At 54.3% G+C, this 24,362-nt stretch overlaps 1 protein-coding gene across 3 annotated transcripts; it reads right to left on the reverse strand.

Moving 5' to 3' along the window:
* Positions 1–2,383: 2,383 nt before the first annotated feature.
* On the reverse strand, positions 2,384–24,362 carry MATN1 (matrilin 1). 3 transcript variants are annotated; one of them, XR_006342345.1, is made up of 9 exons: positions 24,153–24,356; positions 22,073–22,419; positions 20,745–20,967; positions 19,702–19,827; positions 18,313–18,729; positions 17,269–17,421; positions 15,595–15,675; positions 14,721–15,005; positions 2,384–2,411 (listed from the first exon to the last, which is right to left on the reverse strand). XR_006342345.1 is itself a non-coding variant. In XM_043909510.1 (9 exons), the coding sequence occupies exons 1-9, from the start codon at positions 24,247–24,249 to the stop codon at positions 14,573–14,575; spliced, it is 1,689 nt and encodes a 562-aa protein (XP_043765445.1). In that variant the 5' UTR covers positions 24,250–24,362; the 3' UTR covers positions 14,491–14,572. The 3 variants fall into 3 exon arrangements, 2 of the variants coding, with proteins under 2 accessions (XP_043765445.1, XP_043765446.1); XM_043909510.1 differs by lacking the exons at positions 2,384–2,411; positions 14,721–15,005 and adding exons at positions 14,491–14,587; positions 15,145–15,336 and having other exon boundaries at positions 15,557–15,675; positions 24,153–24,362; XM_043909511.1 differs by lacking the exon at positions 2,384–2,411 and having other exon boundaries at positions 14,491–15,005.

Raw genomic sequence — 24,362 nt, forward strand, 5'->3', positions numbered from 1 at the left:
CTTTCCTTGTGCCCCAATCAATGCAGACATGAAATAACCAACACTGATGCTTTTGTACTGTGGTGTTGGAGAAGACTCTTGAGAGTCCCTTGGACTGCAAGGAGATCCAACCAGTCCATCCTAAAGGAGATCAGTCCTGAATATTCATTGGAAGGACTGATGCTGAAGCTGAAACTCCAATACTTTGGCCACCTGATGCGAAGAGCTGACTCATTTGAAAAGACCCTGATGCTGGGAAAGATTGAAGGTGGAAGGAGAAGGGGATGACAGAGGATGAGGTGGTTGGATGGCATCACTGACTCAATGGGCATGAGTCTGAGTAAACTCCAGGAGTTGGTGATGGACAGGGAGGCCTGGCGTGCTGCAGTCCATGGGATCACAAAGAGACAGACATGACTATGTAACTGAACTGAACTGAACTGAACTGACAGGCTCCATAAGGGCAGACAACAGGGCCACAGCTGTAAGCTCCAGGAAGGGCACTAGACTAAAAGCGGGAAACTGAAGCTCCAACAGTGGTCCATCCACTTCCTAGATGCCTTAGGCCTCTCTCAGCCTCAGTTCCTACATTTGTTAAATGGAAGTGATGACCCTATGGCAATAGCGGGAGGAGGGTTAGAGTGAGACCTGTGTGCCTGGTCACAGCAAAACATGAGCTGAAGCAGGATCTAAGGTTGTGCTCTGAGCTCTCTGCTGGCTCCTTTCCTGGAGATCTCTCGGTTCCTAATTCTTTCTGAATCCATCCATCTATTCATCCATCCATCCACTCATCCATCTGTCCACTTATCTGTCCATCCACCCATCCAACCATCCAATCACTCTCTTGCTGATTTACAGCAGGAACCTAAAACTGCTTTGAGCAGGTCCTGAAGGGAGACACCAGGAGGGATGAGACCATCACTGATGTCTGAAGGCCCTCCCAGTCCCGTGAGAATGGTCACAGGGAGCACTCTCCCTGGGAGCATCAGGGGGGACTGCAGGAAGGGGGGCTAAGTTACCACCAGCCTCAGCAGAGGAGGAAGGGCATTCTGGGCAGAGGCACATGTGCAGAGGAAAGCAGGCACAGACGAGCCTGACTTATTCGAGACAAAGCTTAGGGTGGCTGGACCCCAGTCTCAGCACTCAGGCAGGCGTGTCAGGAGGGAGCAGGAAGAAGCCACAGCTTGAAAGGAGGCAGGACCAGACTCGGAGAAGCCTTGAGTTCCAGGCCAAGAAGGTTGAGCTTGAGCCCACAGGCAGTTAGGAGCCACTGAAGGTTCTTGAGCTGGGGCATGGCAGGAAAATACAGGACAGGTGTGAGAGGGACAAACTGGAAGGCTGTGCATCTCCTGGGCCCGGTACTGTATGACCCTCCTCTCACAGAGGGTCTCCTGGCACACAAGGACCACAGGTTGGATAGTAGTGGCGTTAGTTGCTCAGTCATTTCCGACTCTTTGCGACCCCATGGACTGTAACCCACCAGGCTCCTCTGTCCATGGAATTCTCCAGGCAAGAATACTGGAGTGGGTTGCCATTCCCTTTTCCAGGGGATCTTCGAGCCCCAGGGATCAAACTGGTGTCTCCTGCATCACAGGCAGATTCTTTACTGTCTGAGCCAGCAGGGAAGCCCAGTTTGGATACCTAGTGTTAATAGTTGGGGGCGGGGGGGCGGGGTGTAGCTAGTGGTGGAAGGGATGGGTTAAGAAGTGGCCTGGGGTCAGTTCAACCCAGAGCCCGGCCAATGACCCAACACACAGACACACAGCCCACACACCCCAACAAAGTCCAAGGGGGTCCTGGAGTCAACCCCTCCCCCTGTTCCCAGCTACCCCAAGGGTCTCATCACCAAGGGGACTGTTTCAGCCCTTCTCTCATGCACCCCTCCCCTTCTCAGCAAATGAGCTCACTTCTCTGCCCAAAGAAAACCCAAGCCTCAAAATAGAAACCCCCTAGATTTCCTGACACCAAACATTCCACCCCCCCACCCCCACCCCCAGCCCCATCCCGTACTCCCATCCCCCCCTGCCCTCCACCCCTCCCAACAGCACTCACAGGCCCCTCCTCTTCCTCCTCCTGAAGATGGAGCTTGTCCCCTCCCTCTGCCTGGGCCCAGACCTGCTCCTTGAGGCCCCTCCTGCCCCACCACAGTCTGTCCAGGGGGAGAGGGGGGCACAGCTTTAATCTCTTTATCTATCATCTATCTGTCTGTATTTATTTCTCTCTAGCTCTGTGGCCCCCTTCCCTTCACACCCGATTCATATTTGCTTGTATTTGTCTCTCACCTTGTAACTAACAAACCTGAACTCCGCGTCCCCATCAGCTGTATCCGTCTCTTTCCCCTAACAGCCCAACTTGTTAAACCACTGGTCCACAATGGTTGTGAACCACCCCCCCCAGCACACACACACACACACACACACACACACACACTCCTGAGCCCAGCACAGTCCCCATGCAGCCTCTATGACAGTGCACCTGTCCACTCCGACCTCCACACTGGTTCCTCCAGGAGCTCCTCTAGCCTGCAGCCTGTCTGGCCTCTTCCCACTCTCAGCCCTGTCCACAGCCACACAGTGGCCAGAGGGACCTTCAGACCCAAATCTGCCCGGGTTCCTCCCCTCCTCACACCCTGCGTAGCGATTGCCCAGGATAACATCCCAACGCCCTGGCATAGCACCACTGCCCCCACCATCACTCATTGGAATGGATGGGTGGATGGATGGATGGATGGTGGATGATAGATGAATGGATAAATGAGACGAGAATGAAGGATGGATAGAGGCTGAATGGATGATGGATGGGTGGACAGACGAGCATGTCAAGGACAACACATCCTAACACTCAGAGCTGGTTCAGAACCCCCCAGATTGTGCCAAACTTTCCCTGCCCAACCAGCAGATCTTCACCCCAAGAGAAGACAAAATCACACAGGGTGAAGCCCTACAGTTCTGGAGACCTGGCCAGCCCTTTTCACTGCTCTTCACAGCCATGACCCTATGAGGTGGGTCTCTTGGTCTAAGGCCACAGTTAAGGATATGGTGGCTCCAAGCAGCCCCGTGAGTGGCCGAACTGGACAGACACCCAGCCTGCCTGGCCCAGAGCTGTGAACATGAGCAGGGCGCCCCTGGCAGGGGCTGCTCACATGAAACTGTGCTGAGGATCCTTCCCGGCTGAAAGCCATGGGTCACGGCACCCAGAATAAGCTCCTGAGGTTTGCACAGTGATGCTAATACTACCAATAATACCACCACATGCTGCTGCCGCAGCTCCGAGCAATGACTGGGTGATGAGGTCCAAGCCAGCCCCCCGCCCGCCTCACCGGGTTTCATCCCTCCACAGCTCCTCGGGCTGCTACGGCTCCTCCCCACGTGACAGAGGAGGAAACTGAGGCTCGCGAGGAGCAGCGAGCTGCCCAAGATACCCCCATCCCGCCACCGGCAGAGCCAGATCTCATGGGCCTCCTCCGTGTCTCCCGAGCTTCAGCAGCTTCTCTGACCCTCCTGGGGGTTGCCGCCCACACTTCTACCTGCACAATACTGACTTTGATTCAGTCTGACCCTTTGACTTGAAATGGCCTCCCTTTTCCAATTTACCTCACCACAAGCAATAACATCCATGAAATCAAGGTTTAATGCATTAATTGCTTGTGAGGTTTTTTTCTGATACTCATTAAAATAAATACATGACTTGTAAAATATAGGCTGCTGGTGGAGAAGAGAGGAGGGAGAGGAGGTGGCACTTGAGCAGTGAAGCCAGTCTGGCCGCTCCCAGCCCAGCCCAGCCCAGGACAGCGGCAGTTCTTCCTCCTGGGGAGGCCTCACCCTCATCTGCTGCCCCAGGCTGGGCCTTGGCCAAAGGGAACCAGGGCAGCTGGAGATGGGCCTGTTGACCACCAGCCATGTGAGGGGGGACCCTGGGGGAAGGGACCAAAAGGTTGTGATGGCCCCAGTGGGATGCCTATGGGAGTGCTCACCACGTCCACTCCCTACTAGTCCTGGCCCCTGGAGGAAGCCCCAGGCTTGGGACAGATTTCCTGGCTCTGCACCAAACACAGGAGAGAGGCGGGGAGGGATTGCTGTCCACAGGCCAAGGACTCCTGCCAGGAATGAAAGCAGGAAACTGCAAGGGAAAATTTGATACCAAGAGGAGGGGAAAGCCTTCCCACTGTGGTCACACACCCAAGCAGCACGGGGTGCGGAGGGGAGGGAGGTGACAGGCAGAGAGGCCCCGAGTGGGAGGGAAGGCTGCAGGACTGGGAGGGGAGTCTGTTCCAGCCAACACAGTAGAGGGGATGTGATCAAGCCGGACGGGGGTCCAGAGGTGGAATCGGTGGAACCAGGATCCCAGTCTAGGAAGGGGTTTCCTCCTGGAGGAAGGAAGACTCTGGGATCAAGTGGGGTAGACAGGCCGAGTTCAAGTCCCAGAGCCTCTACGTGTCTCTGGAGGTCCCTTCTGGTCTCTGAGCCTCGCTTTACCCAACCTGTACAATGAGGATAATTGTACTTCCCTAAGTGGTTGTAAGAAATAAACAAGGTTAGCACTCTTAGGACAAGGCTTAGCCCATAGAAGGGCTTCCCTGCTGGCTCAGATGGTAAAGAATCTGCCTGCAATGCAGGAGACCTGGGTTTGATCCCTGGGTTGGGAAGATCCCCTGGAGGAGGGCCTGGCAACCCGCTCCAGTATTCTTGCCTAGAGACTCCTCACGGATAAGGAGACTAGCGGGCTACAGTTCTTGGGGTCGCAAAGAGTCCAGCATGACTGAGCAACAAAGCATAGCATAGCCCACAGTAAGCATAGATAATGTTAGCTATTCATAGAGTTATATGTATAATTACTATTATACTGTAAGTATATTATTGTATGTTTGTTTATATATTTATATTATTGACATAATTATTATATTTTTGTCATTGTTGCTCACTCACTCTGTCTTGGCCAACTCTTTGCAGCCCTATGGACTGCAGCATGCCAGGTTTCCTTGTCCTTCACTAACTCCTGGAGTTTGCTCAAACTCATATAAATTGAGTCATATTATTTATATATATATATATATATATATAATTTGCATAATTATATGACTTATTTATTTTAATTTATGTCTTAATGTGTTATATATAAGTATGTAGTTACACTATATACATTGTGAAGTGAAGTGAAAGTCGCTCAGTCATCTCCGACTCTCTGCAACCCCATAGACTATACAGTCCATGGAATTCTCCAGGCCAGAATACTGGAGTTGGTAGCCTTTCCCTTCTCCAGGGGGTCTTCCCAACCCAGGGATCAAACCCAGGTCTCCCACTAAAGAGACCTCCCATTGAAGGCAGATTCTTGACCAGCTGAGCCACAAATTAATATACCATAAATTGCAGTTTATAAATTATGTTTTATTATTATCACTAAAAGGCTAGGGGAACCACGGGAGCAGATATGCGCTGTGTGGCCCGGATGCCTTCATTCTTTCCCACATTCACTCAACACACAGGATTCTCAGGAGCAACTTGGAGCAACTCTGCCCCAAGAGGCAGAGCGGTGCTCCTCTGGGCCGTGACTGCACAGTCACAGGCCCTCAGGTGAGTACGTTAGGAAGGACGGAGGGGCTGTAGCTGTGACGGTGCCCGGGTTCCAAGGTCAGTTCCCAGGGAAGACGTGCCTTGTGTGCGCCTGGGGCAGCCCGCGATACCATGGGTACAATGAAGCTCGGGGCGGTGGAGGACCGGCCATGGTCACACGGGTTCTGAGCACAGGCAGGGTGGCCACCCTCTAGACCGTCCCCCTGCAGGGCCCCCTTGCCCCATCACTGAGCCCGGGCAGCCACTCACACCTTACAAGGAGGCGGGAGACACAGAAAGGATCCACTTCAGGCCCTGGGACCTGGGGGGACGTGGGAGGGCTGTACCCTGGCCTGTTAGCAGATTTTCATGCAGGAGGAAAGGACCATTTCTTTTTTTCTTTTTTGCTATGTGGGATCTTAGTCCCCGACCAGGGACTGAACCCATGCCCTCTGCACTGGGAGTGCAGATCTTAACCACGGGACCACCAGGGAAGTCCCAGGAAAGGACTGCTGTAGATGTGAGGAGATGCGCTTCCTCCTTGAGGCCCTCGGGGGAGACCTGTGACTTAGACGGGGCTCCTGGAAGACCTGTGACTGAGACGGGGGTCCTGGAAGACCTGTGACTGAGACAGGGGTCCTGGACCCAAACGAAGATGCAGCTTCTGTCCTGAGCTCCTCGGGCCCCTCGCCCCACACTGGGCACTCACACCCTGTCTCCTTTCAGTCCTCACACCCCCACCGGCAGGGACTCATTCTCCCCACTTCCTAGGCGGGAAAACTGAGGCTCACAGGAACCCAAAGACACGCAGCCCAGGAGGGACAGCACTGGGACCTGATTGTGAGGTGCCCTGGGGCCCCCAGTCACCTCTGCCCCAGGGTCTCTAATAGCCCCTTCCCCGGGCTGCAGTTATTTTTGGCTTGAGAACACATGCCCTGATTTAGGGACAGAAGACTTGACCACTGCCCACCGCAACAACAGAGGGTGGGGGAACAGGAAGATGTCTCCTGGGGGGCCTCCTGCTTAGCCCCCACCCTGCCCCAACATTCAGGACTGAGCTGCCACCCCTAGTTCAGCAAAGCCCCCTGGACAGGCCCTACGAGAAGGAGGTGACTCCAGCCCAGGCCCTTCTCAGGGCTCAGAGCGAGCAATAAGAATGGGAAGATAAACCCACCTCTGAGACTTAGACCCACAGTCTGCCCTCCTGGCCCTGTGTGCGGGAGGGAGGGGCAGTTTAAAGGGATTAGAGTAGGTGCTACTGAGTGTGAAGAGTGAAGGAACTGCCCCAGCTCACAGGAAGGCGCGCGGAACCCCATTCCTGGGCTGATGGTGCCATCCTGTGGCCAGCTTCCACCATAGCAGCCCCAGGTCTGCAATTCCAGCCCCAGTACAATCACTTAGCTCCAAGGTCCAAAGTCATCCTTGAGATGTTCTTGCCCAGTGTCAGGGGTCCGTTTCACAACTGGGGAAACTAGGTCACCCAAGTATCAGCAGAGGCTGAGTGGGTACAGTAGGAAATAGTCCAACGAGTCTGAACAACAGCCAGACCGTACAGCACCTAGAATGCTCAACTACTAAGAATTTTATCTCCAAGATAATAGGGAGCCTGAGAAGGTTCTTGAGCAAGGGTGTATGTGTGGCTGATCAGATGCTCCGTGTAGGACCATCACTTTGATATCAGTGTGCAGAATGGACTGAAGATCAAGACAGGAAAGCCAGTTAAGCTGCTATGGTCCCAACCTGTGGAGGAAGGACTAGAACTTCCTTTCATCCTAGTGAGTCTGAACCCCAAACAGAGAGGCAACCTTGGTTTCCCCATTCGCGGAAAAGGATTATTTTAAAAGGGCACTAAGAAGTTTGAATTAGAAATTGAGTCTATATTTCAAAGCACCTAATGGCTGATCCAAAAAAGGTAATTCAGTGAGTGATCTAAATCTGATTCTGATCCTAAATATGCAAAGGCTGCTGTGCCCCCACCAGAGCCGTCCCCTCCCCAGGCCAACATAGCCTGACGGTGGCTGAGCCCCCTCCCTTTCCCCTCTCTACCCCTCCCCTTCTCCTCTCCTCCCCTCCCCCACCACAAAGCCGCTGGGAGAGGGGAGGTAGCACACTCACAAAGCAGGAGGCTCTGAGCATCTCCTGGCTCCTCCCATATTAACTGCATTTGTATCTGGAACAGATGGGGTGTTGGGACTTCCCCACCCTCTACCATTTTTCACAGCGCATTGGTTCAGGAGAAAATCGTGTAATTAAAAGAGGAGAAATGCAAAACAATCCCCTTAACGGACTTTGCCATCTTCCCTCCCTTGTAAATCCATTAATGAACTGTAATTACAAAGACAAACCCCTTATTGAAACCTGGTAACCAATTCACTGGGGGGCCAAGAGACTCCTATTGTCAGCCACAACCTGAGGAAAGAAAGAAAGAAAAAAAAATAATTAGTTTAGCTTGGTTTATCTATACAAAAATCAAAAAAACAAAAAACAAAAATATCAGTTACAGAGTAACTTGCCGTCTGCCAAAAAACTGCAGCTGCCCTGGGGAGATGCTGGTTTTTCTTCTTTCTGGGACTTGTTTATAACCTTCTGTTAATCAAACTGAAAGCAGAGAGATGGGGGGAATTACACAGAAAAGGGCGGAATGGCAAGGGGACCTGGAATAGCTGTGGCAGAATTGAGATGAGCAAGCAGCAAGAGTTTGGATTTGAAAGATCCCAGGATGCCAGCCCCTGCCTTCCTTGGAGCCTGAGACGTGGTCCTTTATGAGCTCACTCCCCACCCCACCCCCATTCCCCCCATGCAGGGAAGAATGATGTGATCCACCGGAGCTGTTCCAGCAGGGGTTCCATGCGTCCCTGCCCACACTAGCTGGGACTATTCATTAGTTCTGCCTGCCCTGCTCCAGGCCCCTGTATCTCACAACCCCTCCTCCTTGAAGAACCACTAAGTCGCTTCAGTCATGTCTGACTCTTTCCAACCCTACGGACTGTAGCCCTCCAGGCTCCTCTGTCCATGGAATTCTCCAGGCAAGAATTCTAAGAGTGGGTTGCCCTTTCCTCTTCCAGGGGGAATCTTCCCCACCCAGGAATCGAACCTGCATCTCTTACATCTCCTGCATTGGCAGGCGGATTCTTCACCACTAGCACCACCTCGGAAGCTCAGGTTTCTGGACCTAGAGAATCCTTGCAGCCAACTCACCCATCACCAGGGAAAGGCAGAGCCCCAAGCCTGGCCAGTCACAGCCTTGTCTCCCCCTGGCCACAATGATGGTTCAAGAGTGAGCGGAGGACCCAGTCAGACCCAAGGGGTCTGAACTATAGGAATGGCCACATACTTGGAGCTGGCAGAGGGTCAGTGCAGAGCTGATGGGCTGTCTCCAGGAGAGGCCATGCCGGGGCCTGAGGCCATGGTGGTGGAGACCAGAGTCAAAAGTAGAGAGAATCCGAGGCTTGACAACATTGCTGATCCCTGCACCCGCCCCCCAACCCCACCCCACCCCACCCCACCCCACCCCATCCCACCCCCTGCAGCACCTTCAGCCGCCGGAACCCACCGACTCCCTTCTCGGGCTTAAGTTGCTTGCTGTAGAGTTTCTGTCACTTGCCACCAGAAGCTCTAACACCCTGTTCTGCCCCCACGGTGCCTGTGGACCAGCCTTCCAGTCTTTGAACTCACTGCTTCTCCTGCTAGCTGTGTCTTACTCTCCCTCCTGGCATGGAACTTCCTCAGGCAGGAATGTTGGAAACAGGAATTTGTCCCCCTTCCCCACCCCAGCATAATCGCCATATCCTGGGCATGTACCCTTCTCCATTCGTTGCTTTCATAGAAAACCCTGAGGCTCCAGATCCCCAAGCCACCTCAGCTCAGCCTGGATTGGGGCCAAAGCCAAGTCTGACCATAACAGCAGCATCAGGCCCACTGGGTCTAGCCTCTGAGCTGTGGCATCCCCCAGCCTTCGTTCTGGGGACCCTCCCTGGCACTGGGTTCTGAGGATTCTCCATGGCTGGCACCTTCTCCAACCCCAGTCTGTTGAGGAGGCCCTTACTCCCTGCCTGGCCCCCACCAGTCCCCACCTTTGGGGTCCAACCCTGGCCCCTCTGCCCTCCAAGGTCCAGCCTCAGGCTCCTCCACGACCAGATCCACTTTCTGCCAGACTGTGAGCCTGCTGACTGCCTGGGTTGGGAGCAGGGGGAGGTCACTGGGGTCTGCCAGGCACCTACTGTGTGCCCCGGGCTTGACATCTATTATCACAATCAGCAGAGTTCAGGGATTGTTCTTGAGAAAAGCCTTAGCGTCAGATAAACCAAGGAATCAGCTCTTCCACTGACTGGGACAAGTCCCATCACATGGAACACAGTCATGCTGCCTCCAAGGGTCACTGCACAGATTCATCGGGGCCTCTAGCACCATCTTCAGAAGCAGTTTCTCAACTCTCCCCACAAGTTAAGTGTTTGAACCAGCCCGGGTCTCACTGCCTCACCCTGAGAGGCAGGTCAGCTGCCTGCACCTGCCCCAGCTTGGGGATGCGACATGGATGTCTGGTCCATGCCCATCCCAGCTGAGGCCTCTTCACAGCCCACCTCACACTCCATCTGAAGCTTTGTAAGAGAAACAGGAGTCCTACTGATAATTGGGAAATCTGGTCCCTTCACCCCCTTGCTTAAAACCCTTCCATGCCTTTGCATCCCACCACAGATGGAGCCCTTGCCCAGTCTGGTCCTGGGCTCCATCCCTGCTCCTGACTGTCCCCCCACCCCCAGGTAGAGCTGCATCCAGACCCTTGGAGGACCACATACCTTTCTGCCTCAGGGCCCTTGCACGTGCCGCTCCCTCTTCTTGACATGCTCTTCTCCACCACCCCTTTCACCTTCTTCTTAAACCACCTTCAGATCCATGCTCAAGTCCACGTCTTCCAGAACACTTCCCCACCCTTGCATGACTTGACTGGACCCTCCGTTATGAGCCCCTGTGGCACACCCTTGATCAAAGAAACTTTCACATATCGAGGTCTGAGGAAGTCATTCTGGCTTATCAAACAAGCATTATACATCTGCTTTAATTACTAAAGAAAAGGGTCTGTTGACCAGAAGTAAAGAAAGAAGGTGTTAGTCGCTCAGCCGTGTCAGACTCTTTGCAACCCCATGGACTGTAGCCTGCCAGATTCCTCTGTCCATAGGAGTCTCTAGGCAAGAATACTAGAGTGGGTTGCCACTTCCTCCTCCAGGGGATCTTCCTGACCCAGGGATCAAACCCACGTCTCCTGTGTCTCCTTGCATCGGCAGGTGGATTCTTTTCCACTGAGCCATCTGGGAAGCCCTTTGGCCTTTGGGGATGCTTAGTAAATGTCGAAGGAAGGAGGGAGCAATCAGACCGGAACTGTCCCTGGAACCCCACAGCCTGACTCACGGCTCCCTTCCTCCCCCCAGCCCTCCACGCCTCCCCCACAACATGTTGCTTTTCAGCTCCTCTCTCCCGCCCTACACACCTCACTTTCCAGATTTCCCCTGCAGGTCCAGCCCTCCTACTCCCCTCAAATCCCCCTCTGCTGCCTCCTCCAGGGATCCCTGCAGGGCTGGCCACACCCATAGCAAGCCCTCTGTCTGCTTAAGTGATGACCACTGGGAGACTCGTGCTGTTGCCCTGCTTACTGTTGAGGAAGCCAACATCAGAGAAAGTAGGAGTTTGTTCAAGGCAAAGGGGTTGCAGGGGACTCACACCAGGGATGTATGACTCCAAAGACAACCACCTGCCATCACCTCCCTGTGGGACATTTCCTGGAACCTCGGGGCCCAATGCTTGGTCTCTGTCAGGCCAGAGAGGTTCCCCCTGGCTACTTTGCTATCTTTGTTCCTTTGATTTCATCAAGGAAGTGTTGGCAGCTTTTGGTCTTTAAGTGCACACCACCGGCTTCTTTGGAGATTTCTCCTCATTTATTCCATGTTTCTGGATCATCTCTCCATCTAACAGATGAAGAAATAATGCCCGCAGGGAGACAGGGTGACTTGTGCATGTTCACATAGGCAGAAATAAGTGTGACTGGAATGTCACCCATGAACATAGGGACCTCGGTCTATTTTGTTCTCTCTCTAGCACCCAGACAAGGGCCTGGCATTGGTGCAGTACAAGCGTTTGCCAACTGACTGTGTGATGGAGTGGCCACTGTTCCCAGAGGCCCCCAGGCTGGCACCCCTCCCTGCCTGGCCTCCTGAGCCTTGGCACTCAGGCTGTCGCTCACAGCAGAGGGAAGGCTGTCCTCTCCTTGGCTTCCTGCTGGGCCAGGGTATGGGCACCTGCTAGCATAACACAGAGGGGCCAAGCTCCCTGCTGAGGAGCAGAACGCTTGCAGGGAGCCACAGCACACCCTCTGGGGTGGCCTCCCAGCGAGTGGCACAGCCTCTGGAGGCCAAGTGGCCACAGCATCTCGAGGGACAGCAATGCCAGATGGGAGCAAGGGAGGTGTTGAGGAGCTGACAGGTGTGGGTGTGTTCCTGAGGCCAGGAAACCACCCCCAGATGGCATCAGTGGTGCCAGCTCCACTCTGGATGCAAAGTGTGGGTGGGCACCATACTGCATGCCTCCTATTTTTTCCTTAGTCACATCCTGCAACCCCACCATGAGGCAAAGCAAGTAGTTTTCTTCCACGCTTGTAGCCTGTGGGACTCAGGTGAAAGGCTCCGCCAAGTTGGCAGGCCGCTGAGGAGCTAGAAGCCAGGATGCTCCAGTCACTTCCCAGAATTGAAAGCTGAGAACCAGAAGACCAAGGCCTCACATGGGTTATGGGGGAGATACAGGTGAGGAGACAGCCAAGTCAGGGCTTTTGTGTTGCATGAAACAGACCATGCAACCATGTTTATCTTCGCTGAGGTTGACTGGGTATCTCATATATGACCAGACAGGGAGTGTAGCCAGGCCCAAGGAGGGGGCCAGTGAATGACCCCAGGTGGTAGATTAAAGATGGCCATAAATTCCTTGTCACTCTCCCCCCGCATAGAGGAGAGGTGAAGTTTATCTCTCCGCCCTTGAACTTGAGCTAGCCTATAACTACTTTGGCCAACAAGATGTGGTAGAACTCAGACAGGGCCACTTTGGGCCTCAGAAACTTCTGGAAGCCCTGAGCTGCCATGTAAGAAGTCCAGTTTCCCTGCTGAAGAGCCCACATGGAGAAAGTAAGGCCCTGAGACTACATGGAGAGACAGACAGAGACAAAGATAGGGACCCAGTCTGACAACTGTCTCCACCGAGGCAGCAGTCATGTGAGTGGGCCTCACTATATGTTTCAGCCTGGTGGGGACTCATCACTGCAGCTGCAGCCCACACCCAGTGGGGCAGAAGAACCACCCAACTGAGCCTGGTCAATCACAGAATCACACAATAACAGGTGGTTGTTTCAAGCCACTAAGGTGGCTTGTTGACTTTGGGGTGGTCTGTTTTACAGTAGCAGGTCACTGAAACAGCCTTAGACTAGAAGGCCATCAGCAACCCAGCAAATGCTACTTTTCTCCCTCCTGATGATGGCAACCACCAATCTCAGCCATTCAGCACACCTGGAAGAAGAGAGACCTCCCAGCTCCGGCAGCAGCTGCCAGGTAACTAGGGTCCACACTTCCAAATTCCCAGAAGAGAGGCAGCAATTGGCCCAACTTGAGTCACGTGATCCCCTTTGACCAATTAGCTGAGCCCAGGAGGCAAGGTTATCCTGTATCCACATGACCCTGCTGCCCCGCCCCTATGGACATGCTGGGGGTGGGTTGTGGGGATAATCTCAGGAGGCAGGAAGTGTGGACTGAGCAATCGCCACAGAGGTTAAGACAAGGAGCCTTTTCAGACAGCAGAAAAAAATGCTTGTCCAGAGACTGGCACAAAAAAAGGGCTGGGTGAAAGCTGTGCAAGATCGGGTGACTTTTACATTGCTCTTAGGAGGCTGTGCTGTTTTACCAACACACAGGTTAGTTCGTGGGTGTTGCTGGTAGTGTTAGTTCTACCTCCTTGATCTTCCTTCTAAGGAAGATCTTTCAGGATGGTCTGAGCTTCTTATAAAAGCCTTTTACAAGCTCTCAAGTATGAATCTAGTACTTATGCTAAAGGTGTTCCATTAAACAAGAATGGGTTCCAAGTTCCCCCAGGGGAGGTACAGGTTTGAGACTCCTGAGGCACCTGTGACAGGGTCAGGGGGACATGGTGGTCAAAGACCTTCTTGGTACTGTCCCTGAGGTGGAGGCTGCAACTGTCTGTGTTGGGCATGGGGCTGAGGCTGCTGACCAGGAAGCAAGAGGGAGAACTCCTAGTGAGGGTGTGGTGCCGGGCAGAGGGCAGAGGGTCAGCCCAGGCTCATCACCTGCTCCTCACCAGCCTCACACACATGCACTCATTCACTCATCCCAGGATCTCCTGGTACAATCTAAACCTCTCAGCTGGCTAACAGGGCACCCTGTCCAATGGAAGAGACAAGACTGTGTCTTTCCCACAGGCCACCATCTCCCCACCGCCCCACCATCTCCCCACTGCCCCACCATCTCCCCACCACCGACACAGGGCACAGGCTCTTTGTGTGTTGCCTGAATGAATGATGGATGGATGAATGAATGGATGGATGGATGGATGGTCCTCTCTGGTGCCACGGCCCTTCTTGTCTGATGCCTTTATCTCTTGATGTCTCAAAGTCCCAGATTCAAGAGCCCTGTCTCTCCAATGAGCAAGTCATCTCATCATTCAGACACTCAGGTTTCCCATCTGTAAAGTGGGGATGACGCAAGTCTGTTCTGGGTAAGGTTGCTGGGAGGATGAACAGAGATCTCATCAATGAATCGGTAATTGAAAAGTCAGGACAGACATGCGCGGGTTTGGGAGCAGTGGCCATCTTCCCTGCTACCACCATTGCTGAGTTCTGCAAGCAAACTCATCACCTGCCACCCCCACAGTCCTTCCTCCTGCCCCCCAGATGACCACACGGCCGCCAGCCTCATTCAGTGCTTACGTTAAATCACATTTAATGGTTTTTCAAAAGGGAATAGAGAAACCAGAAAAGAAATTCACAGCACTCGCAGTCAAGAAAGAGTGAACTGAAAAAAAACAGGAATATATTAAGCTTTTGATTAAAAAAAAATGCAAACGCAGTTCCTCCCACACTCACCCCGTGTTCCTAGTCATGTTCCTCACTCATGTTCCTAGTCACATGCCTACCCTTGGGCGTACACACACACACACACACACACACACACACACACTCCCAAACAGGCGTACTCTCCCAGCACACACACTCAAACACACATTCCCCCCAGGCTCAAAGGGTGAAAGAGGAAGAAGCCCAGTCCCGTCCTGGGGCCCCACCCTTCCCAAACCCCCCTCGCTGAACTGGCAAAGCTAGACTAAACTCGGGCTCCAGGGGACACACGCAGGGCTCCGTGCGCTGCGCTGGGGACAGGCGGCCTTAGACGATTCTGTTCTCCAGGATGGCCAGCCGCTTACTCACAGCTTCCAGTGGACTGGGAGTTAAGGAGAGGTGAGGGCTGACCGGAGCAGGGCAGGGACAGGGTGGCACCTGCATTCAGGGCCCCGCTTCCAGGACTTTCTCTCATCCCTCCCCATAGCGGGTGCTCTCACCAGTGTCAAAACTTACCCATCCACGGCCCTCGGGATGGTGCTTTCCAAAAACGAGCCGGCAGTTACGGTGGGTCTGGAAAGCCCAGCCCTGCCCAGGTGCAGGTTTAGGCCTGCTGGGTACCCGCCGAGTCCTGCCTGAGCCCGGGGAGCTGTGCGGGGTGCGGCCCCATCTGAGAGGAGTCTGGTGGGTAGGCAGGTCACCCAGCACCTGAGAAAGCGGAGTCCGCAGGCACCATGCTTTTCTGACTGTATCCAGGACTCTGTGTGTGCCCAGCTTCTAGCTCTTGGTTTCTGCCTCTCCTCTGTCAGTACCAAAGCCAGGGCCAGCCTCCCGGGCCAGGATCCAGCCCGTCTTCAGCAGGAGCCTGCCCGACCCCACCACACAAGGGGCAGGGCTCTCCTCCCCCCGCCCAGAGGGCCCTCCTGACCTCTCCCCCTCCTCGCAGAAGCTTCTGGGAAAGGATATGCTTCCGGGTCAGGGCCTGCAGCAGCCCCTCTACTTTGGTCTGGAATTTCACGATGGACTCGCAGGCACACGGGTCTTCCTCTGGGGTGGGCAGAAAGTGGGGAAAGGGAAAGGAGATGGTGAGTGACTGCTTGCCAGGGAGACAGGTAGTCACTGCTCGGGGCCAGAACTGGACTGCCTTGGGGAGTGTGGGACCTGGGACATGCAAGAAGGCAGAGACATGTAGAGGTCTTGAGACAGAGCTCCCAGGAGTGACGGAGGGGGCGATCCCTGAATGTCTTCCTGACTCCTCAAAACCCTGATAAAGAACTCCAAAACAGCCTCCCCAACGCTGGTCCCCTACGATGTGCAGGACGCTGTGAGTCAGGGGCCCCGACGTCATCCTGGTGACTCCTCACCCCAACTCTTTGGGTCTGAAGTCATTAATCCCGTTTTACAAATGAAGAACTTGAGAAGGAAAACAACTTGCCCAGAGCCAGCAGCTAGTTAGTGTCAAAGCAAACATGCAAACCCAGGCCTGTCTGACTGGGGAATCTACACTCTTTACCACTGGGAACCAGGAGAGGAAGCAGGGTTCAAATCCTGGCTCCTCCAGTTACTGAGTTGTTCCACCCCTATGGCCTTGGTTTTCCTGTCTCTAAAATGGGGATAACAATATTCCTACCAAGTAGGGTTAAACGATTTCACATTTGGAGAGCACTGAGAACAGTGCCACTTGTGGAAGAGCATTCGGTACACGTTTGCTGGTTGTAAAAAATCAGACAGAGGAGAAAAGGAGAGTGAAAAGGCTGGCTTAAAACTCGACATTCAAAAAACGAAGATCATGGCATCCATTTCCATCACTTCATGGCAAATAGATGGGGAAAGAATGGAAACAGTGACAGACTTTATTTTCTTGGGCTCCAAAATCCCTGCAGATGGTGACTGCAGCCATGAAATTAAAAGATGCTTGCTCCTTGGAAGAAAAACTATGACCAACCTAGACAGCATATTAAAAAGCAGAGACATTATTTTGCTGACAAAGGTCCATCTAGTCAAAACTATGGTTTTTCCAGTCATGTATACATTCCAGTCATGTATGGATGTGAGAGTTGGACTATAAAGAAAGCTGAGCACCGAAGAATTGATGCTTTTGAACTGTGGTGTTAGAGAAAACTCTTGAGAGTCCCTTGGACTGCAAGGAGATCAAACCAGTCAACCTTAAAGGAAATCAGTCCTGAATATTCATTGGAAGGACTGATGCTAAAGCTGAAGCTGCAATATTTTGTCCACTTGATGTGAAGAACTGGCTCATTGGAAAAGACCCTGATGCTGGGAAAGATTGAAGGCAGGAGGAGAAGGGGATGACAGAGGATGAGATGGTTGGATGGCATCACCGACTCAATGGACATGAGTTTGAGCAAACTCCAGGAGATGGTAAAGGACAGGGAAGTCTGGCATGCAGTCCATGGGGTCACAGAGTTGGACATGACTGAGCGACTAAACTGAAAAGTCAGATTGGTCAGCCCTCCTCCCAATTCTGCCAACTCATGATGCTATCCCAGCTCCTGTTTTCCCCACCCATATCTAGTCCAGGATGGTTACACAAACACACACACACACACACACACACACACACGTATCGTCAGAGCCCCACCTGCTCCTCCCACCAGTGCCCTTTCTGGTCTCACTCACCCACACAGATCCTATTCTGCAACTTCTTGCCAATCTGGTTGATGGTCTTGAAGTCAGCTGTGTAGAAATAGTGCTCTGCCACAGGCTCCGAGGCGATTTCCCTCAGCTCATCCTCCACGGCATTGCCCACACCCACAGCAAACATTTTAAAGCCTACCAAGAGGAACAAAGTGAATAATGGTGGCCATGGGGACAGGCAGCTTTCTTGATAGCCCAGTTGGTAAGGAATCTGCCTGCAATGCAGGGAACCCCGGTTAAATTCCTAGGTCAGGAAGATCCTCTGGAGAAGGGATAGGCTACCCACTCCAGTATTCTTGGGCTTCCTTTGTGGCTCAGCTGATAATCTGTCTGCAATGCAGGAGACCTGGGTTCGATCCCTGGGTTGGGAAGATCCCCTGGAGAAGGGAAAAGCTACCCTCTCCAGCATTCTGGCCTGTATAGTCTATAGGGTTGCAAAGAACGAACACGACTGAGTGACTTTCACTTCACTTCACTTTCACATGGGGACAGGCAACCATGGCTAAATCTGGGGAATGCCCAGGCACTCAAAACCAGTCACCTCCTGGTGGCAGATGCTGGCATTGCAGGCACAATGCCTGGGACAAAGACAATGAAGAAATCAACATTTACTGAGATGCTACCATACATCAGACTTGTACTGACTCCTTGTACTGAGAACTTTGTAATCTCATGTAACCCTTATAATATGCATCTACTGGTTGCTATTATTTTCATTTAATAGGTGATAAAGTTGAGACAGGCTTGTCCCAAAGTGGGGTTGCCTGCCAACAGATGGTGTGCTCCTGGGAATATTCAACTGGAAAAATTCCAAGCCTCACTTACCAAAAGACCATCAGAACAAGCCACTTACTCTTCTGGGGCTTCAGTTTTCTCATCAGTATAAGAAAGGGTTGGACAAACCTCATTTATATGGAACCTGGGTTTAGGGCACTCATCAGAACAGACACTAAGCTAAACTGAAACTGAGCTATTCCGTGTGTAGCCCTGGCCAGTGGTGGTGTTCAGGGTCCCAGCAGCACCTACCAAGGTCCTTGGCTTTCTTGGCAGCATCATTAATGTAGTCCTGGCTCCGGCCATCAGTGAAGACAATGCCCACCTTCTGGGCACCAGGCCTAGCCCCACTGGACACAGTGAAGGAATTGTCGATGAGGTACTTGAGGGCCGCCCCGGTCATGGTGCCCTTCTCCATGTAGGACATGTTCCGCACGGCTGCCTTGATGTCCTTCTTGGTGTGGAAGCGGCCCAGCGGGAACTCCTGGCGTACGGAGCTTGAGTACTGCACCAGCCCCACCTGGGCCAACTTGTCCGATACATCCAGCGTGTCCACAATCTGGTTGATGAACTTCTTCACCAGCTCAAAGTTCTCCGGCCGTACACTCTTGGACCCATCAATGAGGAAGACCAGGTCAGTGGCCGAACTGCCCCCGCCACCGTTGCAGACTGGAGAGGGGAGGAAGGCAGGGAGGTGAAGCTTAAGGACACGGTCATTCATCCCAGCCGCTGGCTGGGTATCCACCACACCCAAGAGCTGTTCAGAAGATCGTCCCATTTGGGCCTCAAAACTCCCTCTGGGGAGCCTAAGCTCCTGGTCCCCTTTTACAGCATTGAAACTTGAATCTCTAAATGCTGTTAAATCACACAGCTCAGAAGTAGTGGCATCAAGACTATATAACTCCATCCACCACACTAAACCCAACATCCACGGTGGCAGAAAGAGGGACAGTGGGAAGGGAACTGCAAACACCAAGCTCTAGATGGCATCTGTTCCTTTTAAACTGGAGGATGATTGCTTTACAACGTCGTGTTAGTTTCTGCTGTACAACAGCCTGAATCAGCTACATGTACACACGAGCCTCTTGAGCCTCCCCCCCACCCACCCGCCATCCCACCCCTCGAGGCATCAAGGGCACTGAGCTGACCTCCCTGTGCTCCACGGCACCTTGCCCTGCCTGCCTGCTCAGTCACTCAGTCGTGTCCAACTTTTAATGACCCCAGGGACTGGGCAGTCCACCAGGCTCCTCTGTCTGTGTGATTATCCTGGATAGAATACTGAAGGGGGTTGCCATTTCCCCCTCCAGGGGATCTTCCCCACCCAGGGATCCGAGCTGTGTCTCCTGCAGTGCCTGTATTGGCAGGCAGATTCTTTACCACTGAGCCACCTGGGAAGCCACAGAAGCTTCCCACTAGCTATCTGCTTTACACATGGGAGTGCCTATACGTCAACACTACTCTCTCAGTTCATCCCACGCTCTCCTTCCCTCTCTGTGTCTGCAAGTCCATAGAAGACATCTATTGCAGATTGGTCCAGAAGTAAGGAGCAGGGAGGCTCGGGTGGGCTTCCTGGGGACTGGCCAAGGCCCCATCCCCCACCCCCGCCACCCTCCCCAGGCTGCCTGTGTCCGGCCCACTGACCATTGCATGTCTTGCCATCACTGTTCAGGGTGAAGCCCTCGCGGCAGGCACAGGTGTAGGAGCCCGGGGAGCTGATACACACCTGCTCACAGTCATGATCACCCGTGGCACACAGGTCTGACACCACTGCAGGGATGAGAGGAGACAGAATCACACAGTCACTGGGCCTTGGGTGTCTCAGCCAGGATGACCCCTCATATGCTCAGGGACACTCAAGCCCTCACCTGGGTGGGGTTCCAGACCCTCAACCCAGGCCAGAATCACTGCAGCTGGGCTGACATCCCTGGAGGACAGTGACATTGCTGATAATAAATTAAAGCTTCCTGCTGAAATGATATAGGCCACAAGGGCAGGGTCTAAATCCCTTTTGTTCTCTGTTGTATTCCAAATGACTAGAACAAAACATGCAGCAGTGAACACAGCACACAGAAGACTCTCAACAAATATTTGTGAAATACCGGATTTGTGGTACTGTGCATTATGGCCTAGAATTCTCACAGTTAGATTCAGGCTCTTCCGAGACCTGTTTTACACGTGGAGAAGAATCCTTGCACTGCCCGCCTCCACCCCGCAAAAGGTTCTGAACTTTCTCCACCCCAATGCCCAGGCCCCCTCAGACCTTCCCACATCGCAGAAGACTCTGGCACCCCAACGACCACCCCCGCACCACCACCACACACACACATACACACCCCGCAGCCAAATAGCACAGGCTTTTTTAGGCCTGTGTTCCCTGCCAGGACTCTATCTCCAAAAAAAAAGAAAAAAAAGCTCTTTTGAGAGTCACCTCCTCCCCAAGTCCCTCAACCTCTGACTGGGTGGGGATCAGCCCAGATAAGGCCCTGGCCCCGCCCCCAATGTGGTCTCAATCTCAGTCCCCGCCCCGTATAGGCCACCGCCTTCCCAGGCTCCGCCCCAAGTGTCCACTCTCAGCCCCGCCCCTGCCCTGGCCCCGCCCAGGCACCCGACCGCCTCTCTGCAGTCTCACGTCCCCCAGCACCACCCCCAGCCTGGTCCATCGCCTGCCCCCCCCGCCCGCGCACAGCAGAAGGCCTCCTGGAACTTCTTGGACAGCTTCTCGATGACGCTGTAGCTCTCCACGTAGTCGACGTGCTCGTCCTGCGGCTCGCTGGCGATCTGCTGCAGCGTGGCCTTGTCCACGCGGCCCACTCCGATGGCGAACAGCTCGATGCCACTGGCCCGGGCCCGCGCAGACACATCCCGCACGCTATCCTGGGGCCTCCCGTCCGTCACCACGATGACCACCTGCAACGCAGAGGAGGGACGTGCGAGGACCTGGCCTCCCTCCCCACGCTGGGTGGACCACTTTGTCCTCCAATAGCAACCCCCCCAACACCCCAGGACGGTTGACATAAGAGGAGATTGACCCGGAGGGGCGGAGTGGCAAGCCCAAGTCACACAGCTATTCGGTGGCAGGTGGATATGACTGCCACCACCACCAATATCAGGATAGTGGAAGAGGAGAAAGGTTTCCTCTGAGTGAGAGGCCTGGCTAAGGTGCTCTTCCATCTGACTAGGGCTTCTGGGTGTCTCCTCCTCCATCAGACAGCTCTGTGACCTCTGAGGGCAGAGCCACCTCTCCTCCGTCAGCCTGGGGGGCTTGCCAGGGCAGGGCCAAACCTCTGTACTCAACACGGTGCAGTTCTACCTTTTGGCCACCAGAGGGAGGCAGAAGCTATAGAATGGCAGTTTTTCCTCTTCTGCCCGTCTGCGCTTGAATCCCTGGGAGGCGGTACCCATATAGATGCCCACGGAATGAAGATGCTGTCTTTTCTCCCTCCTTTCCCCAAGACACTAACTTCCCTAGGAGGAAAACACTTCCCCTCCCACAAGTCCCCTGTGTGCTGTATCTGGGAAAGGGCCACAGGAAGAGACCCTTGTGCTAAGGCTAGCCCTTACCCACCCCCTGCCCAGCCAGCCCTAAGTCGGGTCCTCCTCACTGCTCTGTAGGAGCCTGGGACTCAGCGTCCCGCCCCCTTGGCTGCTTTTCTGCTTCTGACCTGAGTCTGCTTCTGATTCCTGAGTCTGCTTCTGATTCCTGAGTCTCCCCCCCTGGCCCAGGTGCCCAACCCCCTGTCTTGGTGACCTGATGGGCCTGGGTTAGAAATACAGCTCACTTTCCAGAGCCCATGTTTCTTTATCTGGATAAAGGGGGTGTGGTGAGACCCCCTGAGATGATTCTTGATAAGAAGCCAGAAGGGGCAGCACTATTTTTAGTATCCTTACCCTGGGCCCCCTGGGGAGCAGCCTTGTACAGTCTCCTCCCCTCCAGAGGCCGAGGCTCCTGCCTCTGAAAACCTAGCTGTATCTCTTCATTGCCGCAGGCTGCCACGCTCCTGTGAGCCCCTACCTTGCTGATGTCGGGGGACCTGGGGCGACCGCCCTCTGCATCGCTTAAGGCCTTGGTGATGGCGAAGTGGATGGCCAGACCCGTCATGGTGCCCGTGGACAGCGGCTGGATGCGGCGCACGGCCTGCAGCAGCTCGGCCTTGGAGCTGTGGGCCCGCAGCGGGAACTCCTGCTTCACGGAGCTGGCGTAGTTGACCAGGCCCACGCGGGTGGCATTGGGCCCCACGTCCAGCGACTCGATGACCTGGGACAGGAACACCTTCACCTTCTCAAACTCCACGGGCCGCACGCTGCGTGAGCTGTCGACGACGAACACCAGGTCAGTTGGCCGGGTCCGGCAGAGGTGCCCTGGCAGGGGGCAAAGGTCAGGAGGATGGAGCAAAGTTACTCAAGACAAAGGAACAGAGCACCAGAGGCTCCTTAGGTCCAGACCTGAGGCCTCAGGCAGAGTAGACCAGACATGAATCAGCCTGGCTGGGTCCTACTGTCAGCATGGGGATACTCAGGCCAGCAACGTGCCAGAGGCCCCCAGCTCAGCCCATAGGAAAGACAGAGGTTTAAATGGCACCTTCACCTCTCTGAGCCTCAGTTTCCTATCTGTGATATGGGCAGGCGATCCCTTCCTTACAGAATCCTTTGAGGACAAGCAAAAATATGTGTAAGGTGCCAGCTCAGGGCTGGGCATGCCAGGTTCTCAGAGGCAGCAAAGGAGAAGATAGCCTTCACATCTCAGCTTTCAGCCCAGAGTGTAAGCAAGGGATTCTCTTTGCCCTGCCTGGGCAGGAGGGAACTGAGAGTCAGCCCTTCGGCGGGCACAGCCTTGAAAGCTAATGCAGCACCCATCAATGTGGGCTCTTTCATCTGAGCATCAAAGAGAATCAGCAAAGTCACCCAGTTTGCCTCAATCCCGCAGAGCCTGCTGGCTAGTATCTAAGAACTGGAAAAACAGCAGGAGTTCCCCGTGGCCACCGTGGCAGTCTGACCAAGTGGGCCCCCAAGACACACCCCAAAGGAGCTATGTCTTTCCAGACGGCCTGGGAGGCAGCACCACGTGCTGAGAGGGACACAGAGCCCAAGCGAGTAGAGGGATTCCGAATCCCAGCTCGGCCATTCTGTGGCCTTGGGCAGATCATTGCAGCTTTGAAGCTTCACTTTTCTCATCTGCCTGGAGGGGAGGATAGGCTTAATGTTTGATGTTATCACTGGCCTGGCCCTGCAGCCAGTACAGAAGTCTGCACTCTGTCCCACACTTAATCTGGGCTGCTCCCAAGCAGGGGTGCAGGAAGAGTCAAGAAAGACAAGGTATGTGGACAGTCCTATCTCCCAGCCACGGTGCCCCAGGCCCAGACATCAGAGGTCCTCAAGAGACCTCAGAGATCACCTTGCAGCTTGGCTTCCTGGTCCCCACTAGCTGAGGCTACAAATGTGTAAACTGAGGCCCAGAGATGGAGAGGGCATTGGCCACACCATGGGACAGTGGACCGGGAGTCATGAGGCTCTGAGGGTTTCTTGCTCACTGTGTGGTCTTAGACAGGTTCTCCCCTCTCTGGCCTCAGTTTCCCCATCTGCACAGGAGGAGCTTGGCATCCTAGGGCTCTATCCCCACAGCTGAAACTCAGAGTGGTACAGCTCATGGAGAGCCCAGCCCATAATATGCTGGAAGGGCTGGTGGAAGGGGGAATGTCATCTTGCCCACCACCCCGCCCCACCCCCCACCCCCAGATCTGCAGTCATCAGAGAGTCGTGAGCTCAGCCCTGGGCCTGGTTGCAGCCCTAGGTGTCAGCAGGCTGCACCCTTGGTGACGCAGAAGACCAAGGTCCCTGCAGGATGCGTGGTCCCTGAGGACAGACTGGGAGCTGCGAAGCCCAGAGACAGGCTCAGAGAAGCTGTCTCGTGCCCCCTCGGCACAGAACAGACAGGGTCATCCCACCCTGGTCCTTGTGTTTGTCACCATCTCTGTCTGCTCCTGGGTCAGCTCTGTGGGGCACCCGTGCCTCCCCCCCGCCAACCTCCATCCTGGATCCCGTTTGGCCTCTGTCTCAGTGCCCGGTATCCCCCACCTCACATGGGACCCCCTCACCTCTGGACAGGGGAGCGAGGCCAGGGGCGCATGGGGCCTGGAACAGCAGCAGCAGCAGGCCGCAGAGCACCAGGCGGGGGCCGCTGAGCGCACTCATGGTTCTGGCACGCGGGCAGTAGCAGCAAAGTCGCGAGGGCCAGTGGGGGCCAGGCCTTATCAACCTCTCTGCCTGCTGGTCCAGCCTCCCAGTCAGGCGGGCCCCCCACTAAC

This window comes from Cervus elaphus, chromosome 8 (assembly GCF_910594005.1).
Source record: "Cervus elaphus chromosome 8, mCerEla1.1, whole genome shotgun sequence".
In the NCBI taxonomy this organism is placed as follows: domain Eukaryota; kingdom Metazoa; phylum Chordata; class Mammalia; order Artiodactyla; family Cervidae; genus Cervus; species Cervus elaphus.

Bases quoted from the DNA above. Each gene is read 5' to 3' on its own strand.
- MATN1 (XM_043909510.1), bottom strand. From the start codon at position 24,249: ATGAGTGCGCTCAGCGGCCCCCGCCTGGTGCTCTGCGGCCTGCTGCTG. The intron at 22,420-24,152 runs GTGAGGGGGTCC...GCCCCCTGCCAG, and splicing joins CCTCGCTCCCCTGTCCAGAG to GGCACCTCTGCCGGACCCGG. The intron at 15,337-15,556 runs GTCAGGAGGGCC...CCGCTTTCTCAG, and splicing joins TTCTGCGAGGAGGGGGAGAG to GTGCTGGGTGACCTGCCTAC.